We start from the raw sequence: 22435 nt of genomic DNA on the forward strand, positions 1-22435 counted from the left end.
AAGAGCTTTAGTGATGATGATGGAGATGGAAAATATTTCAGAAGTGTTTTGGCAATATGCTGCACATGTGACTTGAAGTTCCAGGACCAACAGGAGGATATGCAAATTGGCTCTAAAACTTCCGAGAGTGAACTGAGAATTAGGGTCTGAAAGCAACCAAACAGCAAGGATTTGATTTTGCTAACAATAGATTGCAAAATCTTTGGGTTGGTCTACAACTTCAGGAAACCAGACACAGCAGTCAAAGTCGTGAAATTGGATAGGTTTTGGGGGAGAAAGACCATACAGTACAAATATATGAATAATCTCTAAGGAGAAACAAAAATAAATGACAGGAGTCAAAGCACAAATCATACCAGAATTATTGGCCTCATAAAATTAGCAGGATTGGAATCATGTAAGGAAAGGAGAGGTGCCATAAAAGTAAGAGATTCTGGAGATAAATCATGTAATCAATTGCATTGAATACTGAATTGAGGAAAAATAGTGAACAACATACTACAATCACAGTTATGCAGAAGATTGTTGGTAACTATGATGAGGGCAGTGCACAAGGTACAGCTGGAGGATGAAACAACTTTGAATGTAAATGTACATAAATTGTATCAAATAAGAAAGTAAAATGCATATCTGAAATACAAAATGACTTACAAGTTGAAGTTTTCTTCCCAGATCGGGTTAAGATTTCCATAGATGGTTTTGGTACGTTTTTTAGTCTTCCCAACTTGAACCGTGACGTAAGGATCACTGGAACCTGTTTTATCTTTGGCTTGCAAACCTTGAGCACACACCACTAAAGATATCAAAGATTGATATTGATCAAAGTCAGTATTCAAGGGAATATCTTACTTTCACAGTTTTTTCTGTTAGTTTCAGTAATAATTCTTTTGCAGCAATTTTGCATCAATTCATAAAAGCTTTTTCAAATGTACCATGGGAAATTGAGATAAATCTACTGGAAAACAATTAGAATTTGAAAATTCACAAGCAGTTGACTACCACCTACAAAAGTGAGAAAGATTAATTTTATAGAATTTCAACAAACAATGTTCACCAAAATCTTAGCTTTCTACCTTGTTAAAATGTGCAGGAGTAATGAAACTGAAGCCAGACTGCTACTATGCAAGACATTCTGTTCATCTAATCCAGATTACAACAAATACAACAGCTCTTCTGAAAGACCAAAAGACATGAAGTCTATTTGATTTTCAGGCCATGTTTAGGCATTTCGAGGAAACACAACAGCTCCTTTCATGATACTGAGTATGGAGTGTCCATAACAGATTTTCCATACCATTGAGCAAGATGCTAAAGTGTAAGATCTCATTTCCCCAAATAAAAGTGTCTCTGAATTTTTCACAAGAATTTGATGAAGAGCAGATGTCCCCAATCAGCTAGCAGTAGCTGTAAAATGATTGCAGATTCTGACAATTAAAGTTTTGAAAAACTTTAAGTTTTTCAGCTCAGTTAATTACTTATTAACTGGATTTCTTGCTTGCCAACACTAACATGCGAACATTCCATCATCGACCACTCAAAGTTTCTATAGAGCTCCAAGATAAACAATGGGAATAAAATGTCACATTATTTTCTTCATTAGTATTCTGAATGAAAACCTAACAGCGGCTGATTCAGAATTTTCCACCACATCCTAAGTGACAAATGAGTGACAATACTGCTGAAATATTAATTTAGACAATTATTGATTAATCAGACACATTGATAACTTTATTCAGAATATCATGTGACAACTCAAACTCTTATTATAAGAGTTAATGCTGATTGCAAACAATGCAGCAACTGATTCTTAACAAGGAATGATGGTGAATGTGGTGAATGATTGTTTATATACCTCAGCATGGCTCCCAGAAGTTGCAACAATAAGATTTAAATCCTACAATAATTATTTTAACAAAATGTGAGCTTCATCTTTCTTATCACAGCTCTGAACCTTTCATGTATGGTTTTACTTATATGTATTTTAAGTCTGAATAATTAATGTATTTGCAGAACTACATTTTTCATCACTTATTAAGAGCTATATCAAATGAAAGATATATTTCCAATATTGACTATATAAAATTTAAAACATTAGGAAATTCCCTAATCCAAACAACACAATAAAGAACACATGTTACAAAATAGGTATTACTGGTTAAAATTCTCAATTTATCACAACCAAAGTCAAATAGATGGGGTTGTTATTCTGGCACAGATCATAATGCAAGGTGTGATTAATTTATGTCTCTAGTACAGGATTCTTTTGGTGCAGTGGAGTTACTCTTCTTCCTGGCCAGAAGATTCCGAGTTGAAGTCCCACTGCTCCAAAAGTGCATAATAACATCTCTGATCAGGTTGATTAGAAAGAATGTCCAAAAATTTGAGAGATCTCTTGTGTGCAGTGTAAGTGAGTCAAAAAGGGTGGCACTGGAAAAACTCAGGATCTGAGGAGCAGGAGAGTTGACGCTTCGGGCATAAGCTCTTCACCATAAAAATTTGCCCGAAACATCAAATCTCCTGCTCCTCTGATGCTGCCTGACCTGCTGTGCTTTTCCAGCACCACATTCTCAGCTCTAATTTTCAGCATCTGCAGCCCTCACTTTTGCCATGCCTAACATCAACCTACGAAAGCTCCTGGGCTTCCAACATTGCCGCCTCACAGGCCACCTGACTCTGCTTCTGTAAAATTTCAGACAGATCATGAGTGGAAAAGAAAGCCACCTCTAAGAATTTAAATGCCCCCGCCTTCAAATCCAATATCGGGGAAAATGTAAAATACATCCAATAGATTTGGTTTTCCAAGTTTTTAGCTAGGGCTAATTATGACTGATTGTGGATTGAATATTAAACAAGGACACAAACAACTCAGGGACAGTGAGTGGATTGACAAGAAATAGTGGTAGATTAGAAACAGGTGTTATTAACATACCTCTGAAATTTTCCATCAAGTCTCTGGAAGATGCCATCAAGTCACAACATCAAGGCACAGGATAGGGCCATAAACAGATCGCAGAAACTGAATTGAACCAGTCATTTACAAGGAATAAGAGCAGACCAGAGGCTAGGAATTCTGTGGGAAGTAACTCCCTTTCAACTACCTAAAGCCTTCACACTATCGAACAGGCCCAAATCAGAAGTGGAGTTGAATACTGGATAAATGCAGCTTCAACGCTCAAGAAACTACATCATCCAGGAGAAAACAGCCTACTTGATTGGTATATTATTCACCACTTACACATTCAATTCTTCCACATTCCACACCACATATTGGCAGCAGTGTGTACTGCTTGCAAGATACACAAAAAAGTCTATAGCACCTTCACCCAGAGATCTCTGCCACCTAGAAGGTCTTTGGCAGAAAATGCATGGGAGCCCCACTACCTCAAGCCACACTCCATTCAAATTGGAACATATTGGCTTTTCTTATTGTCACTGGGCCAAATGCTGGAACGTCCTTCCTAACATCACTGTGGTGTACCTATCTCTCATGGACTGCAGCCATGTAGAAGACAGCTTTGCCACTATTTTCTCCAGAACAATTAGAAATGAATACTAAATATTGCCCCAGTCAGAAACAACCAAGTCCTGTGAATGAATAAATAATCTCAACAACATAAATAAGGCAAACTAGAGAGCAGTGAGAATGGAGTGCTGTTGAAATGGATTGTAAACCTGAGAGTTTACCTTGTGGAGAGCAGGAGTTAAAAAAAACTGCATGAGGGAGGACAGGCTGGTAGCAGTTCAGCTCTGTGAAATTATCTCCATTCTTCTTCTCACCTCCCACACATCCAAACTGCCTTTAGATAAAAATAAATAGCGACTACATAGGGAATTGCTAAGTGATTAATGATTAAATCCTAGGAAACGTATTGGCAGTTTTAAGGTTGCATTAGGATCAGTAAAGGTGACAAGTAGTTAAAATATTTGGAGTAGGTTTTATTGATTATGAATTGATTAATAAAAATAAATGAATTAAGATGCACTAAAGATGCATCAGTGATGTGTTGTGACTACAGGATGTGGGAGCTCCTAGACACTCATGTGATCCAGGGAAAGTGAGTGCTGTTTGAGGACTTTGGCTTAGTGTTTATGTGATGGAGGCCAAGCTGTTGACATCAAATGTTTCAGGAGGGGAAAACATAAATCACAAAAGGTTAGTATGCAGGTACAGCAAGTAATTAGGAAAGCTAATAGAATGCTATTGTTTATTGTGAGGCAAATCGAACACACAAGAGGGGAGGCTATGCTTCAGCTATGCAGGACATTTATGAGCCCAAATTTCAGTCATGTATGCAGTTTTGGTCTTCCTTTTCTAAGGAAAAATGTAAATGCATTGGAAGCAGTACAGTGAAGTTTTATCTAATTCATGCTCGAGATGCATTGTCTCATAAGAAAGGTGGGACAGTGGTGTGAAGTTGAAGGCGTATTTAAGAGAGAGGGAGCGCTGTTTTGCACTAAGAGCCTACAAGCATCTATCATATAACTAACTAGCAGTCCCAGACTGAATTGGAAAATTGAAAGTATGTAACATTTGGTTGTGAAATAGATACCCGCGTTGGTTGTCATTTTGACAACAATTTGAATTTAACCAGTTTAAACTATGCCCCAGGACACTAAAACCCAATCAAGTTTGAATGTATTATTTGTGCCAATAAATAATACATTCAAACTTGGGTCTGGGAGAGGAATTCTGGTGGAGGAGTTTAAAAACTCACTTCCTGAGACGATAAGAATTCATGTGGAAGAACAGGAAGTTCAAGAAGTGAGGAGAGCAGCAGAGATGACAGAGATGCATATGGCAAAATTTAGCTTCCGGCAAGAATTTCATCCTGTGAGGGATTGAAATTGTGAGAAGGGGAGATCCTACACTACAAAACAAAGCGTATAGCACACTTGTAATTGTTTACCACAGGTTAAAAAAGATGCCCAAGAGGGTGAAAAGGAGGTGGAAGGCCTGTACTAAAGTGGGACATGGAAAGTCACAGTGCTGGTTGTTAAAGAAAGATGCTATGGGAAAAGATGTGGTAAAAGGGGCTAAGCCAGTGGTATTAGTGAAAGTGGTAAAGGAAACCCCACAAGAAAGTCGAGGAGCTGCAGCAGAGTACACAGCCTAGGAAGGGGCTGTGTATTGAGTTAGTGCCTGATCTATATAAAGACTTTGCCTCTGTGGATAGAATTTACTCAGAAAGAACTGGGGGAGAAGGGAAAGAAGTTAAATTTTTGAGCGATTTGGGATCTAATCAGTCTCTAATAGTAAGAGATGAACGTATTTGCACTCTTCCTGACCTGTTACCTGAGACACTGGTAATTTGGGGAATAAATAGACAGAAATTTAGCTTTCCCTTACGTAAGATCAGGTTGAAGTGCCAACTTAAGACTGGGGAAGTTACAGTGGGAGTCTTTGACAGAGTGTCAGTTCCAGGAATGCAGTTTGGAAACAATTTAGCACGATCCAAGGTAAGAGTGACACCACTTGTTGTGGAGAAGCCAAAGGAAGACTAGGGAACTGAGGAGTTAAAAGAAAAATACTCTGAAATTTTTCTAGACTGTGTAGTAATAAAATCCCACTATCATACGTCACAGCACAAAGCAAAAACTAAAGAGAAGGACGAAGGAGTTGAGGTTCAGTTAGCGGACACCCTATTTGATGTAATTGTGCAGGAAAAACCTGAACAGGCAGAGGGTCAGACACAAGTGATTAGTCCTGAAAGGCCAATGAACTTACAACAGAAAGACGATTTAATAAAAGATATATATAGATGCATACTCAGAAAAAGGAATCAGATCGTATTCCTGAGAGTTATTACCTTAAAGATAGAATCCTAAGATGAAAATGGAGACCACGGCAGGTTAGTGCAAAGAAGAAATGGGCAGAAGTGCACCAGATTGTGTTGCCAGTAGCATACAGACAAGAAGTGTTACAGGTAGCACATGAACCATCAGTAGGAGGTCACCGAGGTGTGAGTATGAGTCGGGCTAAGGTACAAAAGCATTTTTATTGGCCTAGAATGCACAAGGATATGGTTAACTTTTGCCATACCTGCCAAATGGCAAGTAAGCCATGGGCAGTAATAAAACTAGCACCTTTGTTGCCAATCCTGCATTTGAAGAACCTTGCATACAGGTTATGATTGTGTAGGTCTTCTCCCTAAAAGTGGGAACCAGTACTTGCTAACCATGTGTCTACCAGATTTCCAGAGGCAATTCCATTATGGAGTCTTAGGACAAAAAGGATAATAGAGGAGCTAGTAGCTTTCTTCATGTGGTATGGGCTACCCAGAGGGATTCAGTCAGACCAAGGGTCTAATTTTACTGCGAGGCTGTTTAAGGAAGTCATGGGTGACTTGGAAATACAGCATTTTAAACCAAGTACATACCATCCTGAATCTCAGGGAGCTTTGGAAAGGTGGCATCAGACCTTGAAGACCATGTTAAGAGTGCACCGTCAGGATTACCTGAATGATTGGGATTAAGGTATCCCATTTGTATTGTTTGCTATTAGTGATGCCCCAAAAGAATCTATTCAGTTTACTCCCTTTGAGTTAATGTTCAGACATGAAGTGAGAGGGCCTTTGAAATTAATTAAGGAGAAATTGACAGGATTGACGTCAGAGATCGCATACTTGGATTATGTATCCGAGGTGTGGGAGAGATTAAATCTGCTAGGTGAGTTAGCTAAACAGCATTGGAAGAGGGCACAGCATTTAATGAAGCAGTGGCAGATAAAAACTCTGAATGAAATCCAGATGTTTTTCCAAGGGTATTATGTATTGTTACCAGTGGTCAGAGATCCCTTCAAAACCAGGTTTAGTGGTACCTTTCAAATTGAGAAAAAGTTAAGTTGGGGCAGCACGGTGTCTCAGTGGTTAGCACTGCTGCCTCACAGCGCCAGGAACCTAGGTTTGATTCCAACCTCGGGCAACTGTGTGGAGTCTGCACATTCTCCCCATGGTTGTGTAGGTTTCCTCTGGGTACTCCGGTTTCCTCCCACAATCCAAAGATGTGCAGGTTAGGTGAATTGGCCATGCTAAATTGCCCATTGTATTAAGGAATGTGTAGGTTAGGTGCATTAGTCAGGGTAAATGTAGAGTAATATGTGTCTGGGTGGGATACTCTTCAGAGGGTCAGTGTAGGGATTCAATCTATGTAAACTATCTGGTAAAGATGCCAGATAGAAAAGAACCGTACTGGGTTTGTCATGTGAATCTGTTGAAACAGACTTAATCTTTTCAAAGCCACACAGGTCCAGAAGGAAGTGGATGCAATGCCCAAAGAAGATATCATCGAACCAAGTCAGAATGAGTGGAATTCGTCTATCATGTCAGTTCCCAAATCTGATGGTACTCAACAATTTTGTGTGGACTATCAGAAGGTCAACGCTGTAACAACAATCGGACTCATACCCAATACCAAGATTTGAGGACTGTATAGAGCAAGTTGGACGAGCCAGTTATATCACTGTGGACTTACTGTGTGCTTATTGGCAGGTACCTTTATCAGAGAAAGCGAAAAAGTGTCCATGTTTGTAACCCCAAATGGGCTACATTAATTCAAAGTAATGCCTTTTGGAATGAAGAACACACTAGCCACATTCCAAAGATTCACAAACAGAATTGTGGGTTAACAAACTGTGCAGTTTATCTGGATGATGGAGTGATCTTTAACAAGTCATGAAAAGATCACATTGTACAGTTGGCAGAGCTCTTTGAATGACTGCGAGATGCAAAACTGGTAATCAACTTCAAGTAAACAGAATTCGAAGGCAGAGTTGATATTCTTGGGACATAACATCGGTCATGGAAGGTTGACCCCAAGGAATGCCAAAACGAAGGCCATTGAAGAATTTCCACAATCATCCTCAAAGAAAGAGGTGCTTCAATTTTTGGGACTAAGCGGATTCTACAGGAGGTTCATTCCAAACCTCAGCAGCGTGGCGGTACCGCTAACGGATTTACTGAAGAAGAACAAAAAATTCTTGTGGGCAAAGCAATGCCAGGAGGCATTTGAGAATTTAGAAGTTGTATTAACCACACCAGTTTTAGCTACACCAAATTTTTTGAAACCCTTCAAAGTTGCAATCAATGCTAGCAATATAAGAGTTGGAGCTGTACTCCTACAGGAAGATGATGATGGAATTGAACTGCCAACTGGCTACTTTTCAAAGAAACTCAACACCCACCAAAGAAAACACCCATCGTGAAGGATTTATTGTGTTTGGCACTGGCCTTAGAACATTTTAATGTTTATGTGACAAACAATGTGTCGGAGACAGTTGTGTACACGGATCACAATCCTCTTACATTCTTGGAATGATTTAAAGACAAGAATATGAGACTATTTAATTGAAGTCTAATGTTATGGACTTTTAATTTACAAATTGTACAGGTTGTGGATTGTAAAAATGTGATAACAGATACGTCATTGTGGATTTAAAGGATAAAGTATAGATAAGATTGAACAGATTCCAATGTTATATACATATTTTACATATAGTGTGCAGAAATTAATATGAGCTTAGATTAATGTCCCATGTATTTCATTGCAATGAGATTAAGAATTAGAAAAAAAACAAAGCCATCTTTTCATTATGATGGTTCATTTTTTCTTAAGGGGGAGGTGTTATGAAGTTGAATGCATATACTGTTGTACTGTACCTTTAAGAGAGAGTGAATGCTGTTTTGCACTGAGCTGACAAGCACTTATCATATGACTAACTAGCAGTCCCAGACTGATCTGGAAAATTGAAAATATATAACATTTGGCAATGAAATAGATATCTGAGCTGATTGCTGTTTTGACAACAGTTTGAATTTAACCAGGTTAAATTATGCCCAGGATACTAAAACCCAATCGAGTTTGAATTTACTGTTTTGCCAACATTGAACCAATGAGACGGTCTGATGTTGGAGTTATTAAAAGAAAGGCAGGCAGTTTGAAAGTCAGACAGAGTAACTGCCATAAGAGAGTAACTGCCATCGAAAGAATGAGAGAGAGAGAGAGAGAGAGAGAGAGAGAGAGAGAGAGAGAGAGAGACCCAAAAGATTGAAACACTCTCTATCAAAAGATACTTTTCATATGAAACATGTAAAAAACAGACAACGACCCAGGGAGATCTTAGCCAAAAGAAGAAAGACACTGATGACAACAGCTGCTATATGGTTTTGAAATTAAGCGGAGGTAATTTTAATAAGTGTTTTATTGGTACAGTATATTGTTACAGAGTTGGAGACAGATAATAAGCAGTTAAGGGGGGGTACAGTTGTGAATAGTTGTTGTTTAATGCTCACTTTTAGAGTTAAAGAATAAATTGATATTATTTTTGTTAAATAGTGGAATTTGGGAGTTCTCTGTCACTCATATTTTAACAGATTACGAGGCAAGGTGAGCTTTTCTGGATGTTTAGTTTAATTAAGAGGGGTTCACTGCCGTGTCGTAACAATAACTATAGGTTTGTGTCTGCTTGAGTTTAGAAAAGTATGAAATAGTGACTGAAAAGGATAAAATCCAAAGGTGTCTTGTGGAGTTGGATGAGGAAAGGAACCTTCCTCTTGAGAGAGAAGGAGAAATAGGTGACTTTTTTTTAAAGTCATCCATTTAAGACAGAATTTAGGAAAAATAATATTGCATCTTCTATTTTATGCCTAGAGCAGCTAAGAATGAGAAGCATATGCACAGAGTAAGGAGATAATCTCCTAAAGCTAGTCAGTTCCCCTCCATTTCTCCAAACAGAGATATCTATCAACAAGGTTGGGGGGTGGGGGGGTGTGTCTAGTGAGCACTGCAGATTGCAGTCAGCAATCAGACAATCTTCCAAGCTTCATTTAAATAAACTCTATAACTTCCACAAATTGGAAGCAGCAGTTAGCCAACTGTACATAATTTGCATCTCCCATATTGCTAATGCTGCACTCAGCTTCTCTTCAGTACATTTTCCCCCCAAAACAATTAATGTAGGATTTTAGGTCTTGTCACATTTACTGCTAACTTTATTTTTTGATCAATGAGCACACAACACATTCTAGAACCCCGTTTTCTATCACATTTACTAATTAGTTTTATTGTCAGGTTTTCCTTCATCGGAATAATACATGATTCTTAAAAGAAAACAAAGTTCATCCATTATTGTTTTATTAGCAGAATTTTATTTCAGCAGCAATATTACAGCCAAAGAACTCAGCATCTACCATGCCTATTCACAGTTAATAGAATCCTATTTATATTGTCTTCCTGAGAATTAGATGGTTGAATCAAGAGCCCCAGAAAAGTAAGGAGCACCCACAGCCTCAATGCACTTAAAAAAAGTTCTAGTTAAGTTGATAAATTTTACACAAAATCCTGGTGATGTCATGACCTTGAAAACTGATTTCATATCATCCTGTAGGTATATTCTACATGTTGTCAAATCCATGTAGCAAGAGATTATATGTGCTCTAGGGTTTCCAATTTTGGCATAACCTCAAGAAGTTGGTATGGAGGACTTTGCAGTGTCTACAAGGCTGGGATTGCTACTTCTAGTGCCCACGTTGATGCTGAGTAGTCCAAAGTTTGTGCAAAGATTTGTAGCTCGGGTGCTCGTTGTTGTGGTTCTGTTCGCCGAGCTGGGAATTTGTGTTGCAGACATTTCATCCCCTGTCTAGGTGACATCCTCAGTCCTTGGGAGCCTCCTGTGAAGCACTTCTGTGATCTTTCCTCCGGCATTTGTAGTGGTTTGAATCTGCCGCTTCCGGTTATCAGTTCCAGCTGAGCGCTGCAGTGGCCGGTATATTGGGTCCAGGTCGATGTGCTTGTTGATTGAATCAGTGGATGAATGCCATGCCTCTAGGAATTCCCTGGCTGTTCTCTGTTTGGCTTTTCTATAATAGTAGTGTTGTCCCAGTCAAACTCATGTTGCTTGTCATCTGCGTGTGTGGCTACTAAGGATAGCTGGTCGTGTCGTTTCGTGACTAGTTGGTGTTCATGGATGCGGATCGTTAGCTGTCTTCCTGTTTGTCCAATGTAGTGTTTTGTGCAGTCCTTGCATGGGATTTTGTATACTACGTTGGTTTTGCTCATGCTGAGTATCGGGTCCTTTGTCCTGGTGTGTTGTTGTTTGAGAGTGGCTGTTATGAGTCCTAGTGGTCGTAGTAGTCTGGCTGTCAGTTCAGAAATGTTCTTATGTATGGTAAAGTGGCTAGTCCTTTGGGACACCTTTATAATCATTAAAAATACAGAAATAGAGAACACACAGCGGATCATCAAAGCCACACTCACAGGAATCCGATTCACTAGAGAGGAAGAAAAGGACAACCAACTCCCACTCCTCGATGTGATGGTACCGAGAACACTGAATGGAGAATTCACCACAAAGGTATGCAGGAAAGCCACACACACAGACCAAGTCCTGAACTACAAAAGCAACCACCCCAACACACACAAAAGAAGTTGCATCAAGACACTGTTCAAAAGGGCCACAACACACTGCAGCACACCAGAATACAAAAAGAGGAAGAAGAACACCTCTACAACGTATTCGCCAAAAACGGATACCCCTGCAATTTCATCAACAGATGCCTATGGGAAAGACAACGGAATGAGGACATGCCACAACCCAAAGGACTAGCCACTTTACCATACATCAAGAACATTTCTGAACTGACAGCCAGACTACTACGACCACTAGGGCTCATAACTGCACACAAACCAACAGCCACTCTCAGACAACAACTCACCAGGACAAAGGACCCGATACCCACCAATGTAGTATACAAAATCCCATGCAAGGACTGCACAAAACACTACATAGGACAAACAGGAAGACAGCTAACAATCCGTATCCATGAACACCAACTAGTCACAAAACGACATGACCAGCTATCCTTAGTAGCCACACACGCAGATGACAAGCAACATGAGTTTGATTGGGACAACACTACTATTATAGGACAAGCCAAACAGAGAACAGCCAGGGAATTCCTAGAGGCATGGCACTCATTCACTGATTCAATCAACAAGCACATCGACCTGAACCCAATATACCGGCCACTGCAGCGGACAGCTGGAACTGACAACTGGAAGCGGCAGATTCAAACCACTACAAATACCGGAGGAAAGATCACAGAAGAGCTTCACAGGAGGCTCCCAAGCACTGAGGATGTCATCTAGACAGGGGACGAAACATCTGCAACACAAATTCCCAGCTTGGCTAACAGAACCACAACGCTGAGTAGTCTGTTCGGTTTTATCCCTTTCATTGTACTTTGCAGCAGTTTTGATACAACTGAATGGCTTGCTATTTGATAGAGCAGTTAAGAATCAACACATTGCTGTGGGTCTGAAGTCACTTGCAGACCAGACCAGGTAAGGATGAGATTTCCTTCCTTAAAAGGCATTATGAACCAGATTGTCTGTTTTTTTTTAAACATACAATCTGTAATGGTTACACGGTTGACATTATTTTTAGTGAAATCAACTTTCACCATCTGCCAAGATGGAATTCAACTCATGCAAGTGATATTATTATTGCTGCCTCACCTCAAATTCATCAGCTTACACTTTACTAAACTCACTGTAGCCAACGCAGATTGTAGATGGAGCATCCAATTCACTGTCTTTGAGCACATTGGTTAAAATCTGGATTTCTGGCTGCATTTCATACTTTCTCACAATATCCTGCCAATACAATGGATGATGCATACAATAGATTAGGTTTACAAACAACTGACTTCAAGGAAGGGGAAATCACATCAAATATGTGTTGACCATGAAAATGATATAAATTTCTGAAGCTGAATTTATAGTAGGCAATAAATATTTTAATGTTATGTTATATCAGAGTTATATTAAGTTTGATTCCTTTTATTTGCTTAGCACTTTGAAGAAAGGATCTGTGCTGAGCCCACTGTTTTTTTATCATTTATATAAATGATTTGGATGTATGGTTAGAAAATGATAGGAGGTATGGTCAGAAAATTTACAGATGACATCAAAATTGATGGTGTAGTAGACAGCCAAGACGATTACCTCAGAGTACAACGGGATCTTGATCAGATTGGCAAATGAGCCAAGGAGTGGCAGATGGAGTTTAATTTAGATAAATGTGAGGTCCTGCATTTCTGTAGGTCAAATCAGGGCAAGATTTATATACTTAATGGTAAGATCCTGGAGAGTTTTGCCGAATAAAGAGATCTTGGAATGCAGGTTCATAGCTCCTTGAAAGTGGAGACACTGGTTGACAGGATAATGAAGGCAACATTTGGTATGCTTCCCTTTATTGGTCAGTGCATTGATTATAGAAGTTGTGAGGTCATATTCTGGCTCTACTGGACATTGGTTAGGCCACTTTTGAAATACTGTGTCCAATTCTGGTCTCCCTGCTATAGGAAAGATGTTGTGAAACTTGAAAGGATTCAGTAAAGATTTACAAGAATGTTGCTCGGGTTGGAGGGTTTGAGCTCAAGGATGAGGCTGGATAGGCTGGGGATATTTTCCCTGCAGCATCGGAGATTGAGGGGTGACCTTAAACAAGTTTCTAAAATCATGAGGGACATGGATAGGATGAATAGTCAAGATCTTTTCCCCACGGTAGGGGAGTCCAAAACTAAAGGGCACAGGTTTAAGTGGAGGGGAAAGATTTGAAAGGGACCTAAGGGACAACGTTTTCACACAAATGGTGGTGCCTGTATGGAATGAGCTGCCAGAGGAAGTGGTGGAGGCTGGTACAATTACAACATTTAAAAGGCATCTGGATGGGTAAGTGGAGAGGTAGGGTTTACAAGGATATGGGCCAAATGCTGGAGATAGGACTAGATTAATTTAGAATATCTGGTCAGTATGGACAAGTTGGACGAAGGGTCAGTTTCCATGCTATACATCTCTATGACTAAGAACATGTCGCAGATTCTTCTTTGTACTGTAACACTATAAACTGTATCTATTTTGAAATCACAGCTTTTAAACTTTGCTTGACCTATACAGATAATATATTCATGAGGTAGTTTTAATGTTATCAATCCTCAGCAGAGATTGTAACCATGAAAAGTTTCAGAATTCAACAGACCCTAAATTATGAAATAAACAATAATATTTTGTGTTTATAAAATTGTTCTATTGACTTTTATGGTTATGGAACTGGCCATAAATTATTTGAAGTTGAAATGTCACTTTTGTTGTAATTACTACATCAGAACTGCCTCAACATAATGCATACAGACACTGCCAGTACTTTTGTAGCAGCTGGACAAACACAATAGTCATATCTTTATCAATGTATTGAATTGTTGGGTCATGTATATGGAGGTTTCATTTCACAAAACTTCAGAATCTGGAGCAACCATACTTTGAAGCCACTAATATGACTCAATAATCTCAACATCACTTGAACTCAAGAGCAATTTTGGTTTGCTCAAGCACAGCACAGTACAGTTCAGGGTCAGCAGTGTAGCTCAATGATTAATTTGATCTAAAGTAAATATCAGCGAGTACTTGCTTTGTAAAATATTCTTTAGTAAGCTTTCAAACAGTTTTGGGATGAATATTACAACAGATTTCAATTGTTCAGAAACTCAATTAAATGCATGTCATAACTGGAACCTTCCCCTCTGGCATCCTACTCTGGCAAACATTAACCACCTCACCAATCACACATCGTCCAATGGCTGATTCAAATCCCCTGTGTCCACCTTCTATCTCAGTGTCCCACATAGAACAAACTTCCAATGCAGGATCTGTCAATAGATATTCTTTTAGTCGAGGAATGGAAAAGAAGGGAAGCCGCCAACAAGTTTCTTCTGAGAAACCCCATCCATTAGTTGTGGGTTTTGCACACCACAACCAAAGTGGTCCTTGTTAAAAAGGTTAAGGACAAGCCAGGTTTCTGCACAGCCAAAGCTCACCACAGGGGCCTTAACACAAAATACCTATGCACTTGGAGAATTAATAAGGACAGACCCTCATACCTCCACCACACCCCTCCACCCCCCAACACACACACACATACCCCCCAACACACACACACACATGCACACTCACACACAGTGTGTAGTGAATTTGTACTTGCAGAATTACATTTTATTTTTCTCAAAAACTGCAAGAATCCATGTAAGATTCTGTAAATCCCTTTTTAGATCAGAATCAGTCTGAACATTGGGGCACAGACAACACCTCACACCTTCAATTCATTACCTGGGCCAACATGACACCTGTTGTTAAAGTTGACTTGAGAATGTAACTTTAAAAAAATGTTCTGGGATTTACATATGAAAGAACTGAAACTAATGTGGTCATTCTAAAAGATTATACTCCACAACCACCTGATGAAGGAGTAGCGCTCCGAAAGCTAGTGCTTCCAAATAAACCTGTAGGAACCGAGCACAGAAAGCATTGAGCGCATCATGGAGGGATGTGTCATTATCCACTACTTGCTCTGCTTCATTTTGTATCCCGTTATGTTGTTTAGGCCTCGGCCACAGGTGGCAGGAGAAATCGTTGGTCCAGTACTGCCTCTTGGTATCTCTGATCGGGCTTTGTGGAGGTTACATCTGGATTTTCTGTATAGGTCTGGATGGTCCAACTTGAATGTTGCATGCCTGGTCTTCAGTAGAGAGTTGGGTGCCAAAACCCAATTTCCCATCCCGCTGCCAAGACTGCAGCCAGTGCAATTTGATACCTGAACTGGGTATAAACTGCCCTCAAGTAGGCATCGAGCCATCCCAGGAGAAAATGAGGACTGCAGATGCTGGAGATCAGAGCTGAAAATGTGTTGCTGGAAAAGCGCAGCAGGTCAGGCAGCATCCAAGGAGCAGGAGAATCGACGTTTCAGGCATGAACCCTTCTTCAGGAATTCCTGAAGAAGGGCTCATGCCCGAAACGTCGATTCTCCTGCTCCTTGGATGCTACCTGACCTGTTGCGCTTTTCCAGCAACACATTTTCAGCATCGAGCCATCCCAACCATTTTCTGAATATAATGCAATTGACGAATTGCGGATTTTGTTTGGAAAACGTAAACTTTCTACTGAACGGGTATAGCGATTTTCTATAGCTTGAGGTTGCAGAGGAACACAACTGTCACGCTATAGCAGAACAATATGTAGAGTGGATTGATGAATGATTAATACATAGAAGTCAGACAGGATTAATACGTCTTTTTCAGATTGAAAAGACACAATTAGTGAGTTGCCAAAAAAATCGAGCTTAATGCCTCAATTGTTTTTGATCTAAATTAATGACCTGGAGAAGAGGGAAGTGTGTAACCTATCCAAATTTGCTGATTGTACTAAAATAGGAGGGAGGTGTGTGTCATGTAATGAAGACATCAGGAATTGATAAGTGGATACAAACAGGTTGAGGGAGTGGCAGACAAAAAACTGTCAAATGGAGTTTAAATGTAGGAGGTCATGCACTTTGGTAGGAAGTAGGCAGAATACTATGTAAATGGGATGAGAGTCCAAGTAAATGTGCAGCACAGAGAGATCTGGGTATTCTTGTGTACCAAACACAAAACATTAGCTTACTGATGCTATAAGTATTTAAGAAGACAAATTAAGACAAAAGTAATTGATGTCTCTAAGATGACCATTACATAGAAAGAAAATAGTCAGGAATCGGACAAACGCTATCAAGCTGATCCAAGATTGATCATGAACTGTTTACACATTAACTCAATTAAAAGCAGAGTTATCTCTGATCACATATAGGATATTTGGTAGCAAAGCTTAAAAAGTGATGGTTCTTGATGGTTTGATATACAAGGAGGAAGACTAAAGACAAAGAGAAATTAAAATTGATGGACAAGAAAAAGAAACCTACGCCCAGTCAACTTCTGTTGCAAGCTGGCATCTAAAAGTAGATTGACTGATAACGTCTTTTTATTAAACTATTATTTGACACTTCAGTATTGCTAAAAAAAGTTACATTTTGTCGAAGCTTTTCACCTTGCATTCGTCAGGACATTTTGCAAAGATACAAGTTCAAGGGCAACACCAATACTTATACTATATGAGACAACAATGCCAACTGGTTGGCAAGTGAACAGTGATAGTCCTTTTTCATAAATACTTGAATGTTAGTTTTGTTTTACTTTAAGGATGTCAAGCAGGTCACAGATAATGGGAGGTGCAACTCTTTCATTATATGCCCATGAAAATGTGAAGGTTATGGAATATTTACTATTTTAAAAAGGCAGCTTGGAATATGGACAATCTGCTAAGATTGACCCAATGAGTCCAGAGGATCTTTTGGAATTTGTGCATAAACAGTCAATTCAGACAATAAATTGAGGGACTAATTTGTTTTCATCAGCAAAACTATATTCCTGGTCTACAGTAAGTCAACCACAATTTAATATGAAAACCAAGAAATTTCCAACCTACTGATCCTCACTGAACCAGGAGAGAAACTCTTCTAGCATGCAATATTTTCATCTTGAAGTCAAATGATTTGTTCCTTGTTATTCTGTTAATCTAAAGTGTAAGTAATGTCTCCAGAACTCATCTCTCCTCTGTTTGTACAATTGAATGAATACATTTTGAGTTGTGTAATAAATTCTTATTCTATCTTTTGATGTAGAAATATTAGTAAACTACAAGCTTTGTGGAATTGAGGGTGGAGTTGCTGGACTTTGAGCAGATAATAATAATTCTTGCATTGACAACTCCAGTGAGGTCATTGAACTAGAATTGCAATACCTTGGATACTAAACTATTGTAGAGACATTATTTAGATGATGATTTATGTATTAAATGCCATAAGTGATTGCATAAGCGAAATACTATCTTTAAAGGATCAGGGAACATTAAATTTAAGTAATTTACATCTCTGAAGTACTTTATCCATTAGTAGCGTGCACATGTTCATCCAACAGTATTGAGAATCTAATTTAAGCAGATCATCTCTAAATCAATGTAAATATCACAGGGTGCTATTAAGTCCAAGGTTCTGTTAAACTGCTGAAAAACAAAACTGAACAAATACCAATCTTCTTCAAATGAATTCCACCAACGTTTGAATAAAGGAGCAGATGGTTGGACATCTGATCAAATAACTTCAGAAAGACTCTACTGTATGGAGTGTCTTTTTTAAAAATTTGTGAGCATTCCACGGGTTTTGTATATATTGGATATGAAGTAAGTGGGTATGGTGCATACACGGGGACATGGAGGATGAATGGAAGATATATAGGAACATGGAGGGGCTATTAAGGGTACACAGATGGATCATAGAGGGTTAGGGATTCAATAATTATATAGAAAACTGGGCCAAAGTGCCAGAAAATGAAGGCAGGCCATCTATCACACTGACCTTAGAATCTGCCAGCCTACATTCCTGCCACAGGCCTGCTTCAAGGGACAGACATCATGATTCACCATGAAATACAAAATTTCCATGTGAATGGGCTGATTTTCAGGAGTCAGAAAGGCAACATTAGGAAATGACCTAAACCTCAATTCCCAACTCCAAAGGAAAAGGACATTACACAAAGAATCACAATCTACCTCTACAATTTGTATAGAAAGAAAATCATGGTCATTTTGTTTTCTTTAACAAGTTTGACAGCACCTACCGGTGATGTTGATTTTTGCTGACCACTTTGATGTTCCATCCAGTACACTTTGCTTAATTGCCTTCATCTGCTGTGCATGCACTGATTTTGGAAGTCCAAATACCTCCTGGATGAGCTCAAAGATTTCTGGCTTATTTCTTTCTCTGATTTTCATTCGATCCTTTAGAACCATGATAATATTTTGTGTTCGATCTTCTGCTCCATGTTTTGAACTCTTTTCAGCAGCACCTGAAATTAAGTTAGCAGTGGTGTTAATGGAAGAAACCTAACAATCTTCTAAATAGCTATTGGAACAGTTGTTTACTAAATATATAGGTTTGAATGCCTTTAAATATTTGTGCAAATTTAGGGTTTAACAAGAATTGGATATCTTTTTAGTGAATGGGGACTTTAATTATGAGGATATATTTATGATACATATATGAAAGGAATACTACATTAAGATAAAAGGCATTTTTGCCATTAACATAGCAGAGTGGTATACCAAAGCATAGTGTCAGAGTCTCTGAATTCAATGATCCAATTGAAACAAATGCTAGCATCTTCTGTGTGGTACTTTGGTGATGATGTGACACTTTAAAAAGTTTATTTTGTCCTGGGGTTTTTTTGAAGGGAAGCTGTAAAGGCAGAGGTTCTGAATTGGCTACTGAAAATGGCCTAAGTAAACAACTTAGGAGGCATTTAGGCTTTTTTTTAAATGTTGGAACAAAGGAAGCAGCTGGAATGGGAGTGGCCAGTTTTCACAGACCAGGCTTTCTAGCTTTAGCAGTCAGAATCTGTTTGGGGTCACCAAAGAGTTGGAAGCTTCAGTGAATGATTCCTAGCTTCTATTCTCTCTGAAATCTTTCTTGAGGTTATTCCCTTCTGGATTGGAGGACTGCATTTAAGAATCTGTGTCTGAATTTACTTTTTTGCCAAGGGATGTGTTCATGGGGTGTTACCATATTGGAACAGTTAATCGGAAATAGGTACTGGACCTAATATTTGGTTAAGTTTCTCAGTAGTTAAGTTATTCTAAATTCCTCTTCCTTTTGTTTGTATTTTAACTATAGTCTTTAAATAAATCGTGTTTTGCTTAATGTTGAGTAGTTTGACCAGTCGCATCAGGTCTGGAACATGCACTTCATATCTACCTTCAAGATAAGAAAACGTTAGGGTCTAGACTACCTTCTTAAAGTATTTTGAGGGGATCTGGTCTGGTCCATAACACTTTTAGCTGTTTAGAAGGTTTGCAAAATAGATTTGTTACCCTGAACACCAATTGACCTACATTGTTCATTCGAGTGCCAGTTTTAAACATGTTAAAGAAACTTCAAAGTTCTTGCAGACGACAGTTATTCAACCTTAAACAAAACAGTTACAGTAGCACATCAGAAGAATTAAATGAACAGTTTATTTTTCTCATCCAATGGCAGTGTAGTTTGTGTCCAGCAGTTAATCATTTAGATGGAGAGGAATTTCGTAAGTGTGTACAAGACAATTTTCTGATTCAGTATGTGGATGTACCTGCTAGAGAAGGTGCAAAACTTGACCTACTCTTGGGAAATAAGGCAGGGCAGGTGACTGAAGTGTCAGTGGGGGAGCACTTTGGGGCCAGCGACCATAATTCTATTTGTTTTAAAATAGTGATCGAAAAGGATAGACCAGATCTAAAAGTTGAATTTCTAAATTGGAGTAAGGCCAATCTTGACGGTATTAGGCAAGAATTTTCGAAAGCTGATTTGAGGCAGATGTTTGCAGGTAAAGGGAGGCTGGAAAATGGGAAGCCTTCAGAAATGAGATAACAAGAATCCAGAGAAAGTACATTCCTGTCAGGGTGAAAGGGAAGGTATAGGGAATGCTGGATGACTAAAGAAATTGAGGGTTTGGTTAAGAAAAAAAAGGAAGCATATGTCAGGTATAGACAGGATAGATTGAGTGAATCCTTAGAGTATAAAGGAAGTAGGAGTATACTTAAGAGGGAAATCAGGAGGGCAAAACGGGGACATGAGATAGCTTTGGCAAACAGAATTAAGGAGAATCCAAAGGGTTTTAACAAATATATTAAAGGACAAAAGGGTAACTGGGGAGAGAATAGGGCCCCTCAAGGATCAGCAAGGTGGTCTTTGTGTGGAGCCACAGAAAATGGGGGAGATACTAAATGAATATTTTGCATCAGTATTTACTGTGGAAAAGGATATGGAAGATATAGACTGTTGGGAAATAGATGGTGACATCGTGCAAAATGTCCAGATTACAGAGGAGGAAGTGCTGGATGGTTTAACTTGAAACGGTTAAAGGTGGATAAATCCCCAGGACCTGATCAGGTGTACCCGAGCACTTTGAGGGAAGATTGAGAAGTGATTGCTGGGCCTCTTGCAGAGATATTTGTATCATCGATAGTCACAGGTGAGGTGTCGAAAGACTGGAGGTTGGCAAACATGGTGCCACTGTTTAAGGAGGGCGGTAAAGACAAGCCAGGGAACTATAGATCAGTGAGTCTGACCTCGGTGGTGGGCAAGTTGTTGAGGGAATCCTGAGGGACAGGATGTACATGTATTTGGAAAGGCAAGGACTGATTCGGGATAGTCAACATGGCTTTGTACGTGGGAAATCATGTCTCACAAACTTGATTGAGTTTTTTTAAGAAGTAACAAAGAAGATTGATGAGGGCAGAGCAGTAGATGTGATCTATACGGACGTCAGTAGGGCGTTTGACAAGTTTCCCATGGGAGACTGATTAGCAAGGTTAGATCTCATGGAATACAGGGAAAATTAGCCATTTGGATACTGAAGTGGCTCAAAGGTGGTGGTGGAGGGTTGTTTTTCAGACTGGAGGCCTGTGACCAGTGGAGTGCCACAAGGATTGGTGCGAGGCCCTCTAAATGATTTGGATGTGAGCATAAGAGGTACAGTTAGTAAGTTTGCAGATGACACCAAAATTGGAGGTGTAGTGGACAGCGAAGAAGGTTACCTCAGATTACAACAGGATCTGGACCAGATGGGCCAATGGGCTGAGAAGTGGCAGATGGAGTTTAATTCAGATAAATGCGAGGTGCTGCATTTTGTAAAGCAAATATTGGCACGACTTATACACTTAATGGTAAGGTCCTAGGGAGTGATGCAGGTTCATAGCTCCTTGAAAGTGGAGTCGCAGGTAAATAGGATAGTGAAGGAGGTGTTTGGTATGCTTTCCTTTATTGGTCAGAGTATTGAGTACAGGAGTTGGGAGGTCATGTTGCGGCTGTACAGGACATTGGTTAGGCCACTGTTGGAATAATGCGTGCAATTCTGGTCTCCTTCCTATCGGAAAGATGTTGTGAAACTTGAAGGGGTTCAGAAAAGATTTACAAGGATGTTGCCAGGGTTGGAGGAGAGGCTGAACAGGCTGGGGCTGTTTTCCCTGGAGCGTCGGAGGCTGAGGGGTGACCTTATAGAGGTTTACAAAATTATGAGGGGCATGGAAAAGATAAATAGAGAAAGTCTTTTCCCTGGGGTTGGGGAGTCCAGAACTAGAGGGCATAGGTTTAGGGTGAGGAGGGAAAGATATAAAAGAGACCTAAGAGGCAACTTTTTCACGGTAGAGGGTGGTATGTATATGGAATGAGCTGCCAGAGGATGTGGTGGAGGCTGGTACAATTGCAACATTTAAGAGGTATTTGGATGGGTATATGAATAGGAAGAGTTAGGAGGGATATGGGCTGAGTGCTGGCAGGTGGGACTAGATTGGGTTAGGATATCTGGTCGGCATGGATGGGTTGAATCAAAGGGTCTGTTTCCATGCTGTACATCTCTATGACTCTATTTGAACTTTGCCATGAAGTTCTGTGTTTTTTAGTAGATTGCCCAACAGTGCTGTATGTTTCACTTCTAGAGGAAAAAACTGTCATCCAACCTAAGGAAATGCTGCATTCTGCTCA

General features: G+C 39.5%; 1 protein-coding gene across 9 annotated transcripts in view; it reads right to left on the reverse strand.

Annotated features, from left to right (window-relative positions):
• LOC122565310 (protein unc-13 homolog A) overlaps positions 1–22435 on the reverse strand; it is a 431554-nt gene that overhangs the window by 163161 nt on the left and 245958 nt on the right. For all 9 annotated transcript variants that reach the window (XM_087976053.1, XM_087976052.1, XM_087976055.1 and 6 more), the window contains 2 exons: positions 18537–18764; positions 652–793 (listed from right to left, as the gene is read on the reverse strand). In XM_087976053.1, the coding sequence (XP_087832179.1) occupies positions 652–793; positions 18537–18764 (370 nt within the window). The remainder of the gene's footprint in view (positions 1–651; positions 794–18536; positions 18765–22435) is intronic.

This window comes from Chiloscyllium plagiosum, unplaced genomic scaffold, assembly GCF_037043375.1.
Source record: "Chiloscyllium plagiosum isolate Xiang-an unplaced genomic scaffold, Cpla_swu_hap1 HiC_scaffold_28, whole genome shotgun sequence".
In the NCBI taxonomy this organism is placed as follows: domain Eukaryota; kingdom Metazoa; phylum Chordata; class Chondrichthyes; order Orectolobiformes; family Hemiscylliidae; genus Chiloscyllium; species Chiloscyllium plagiosum.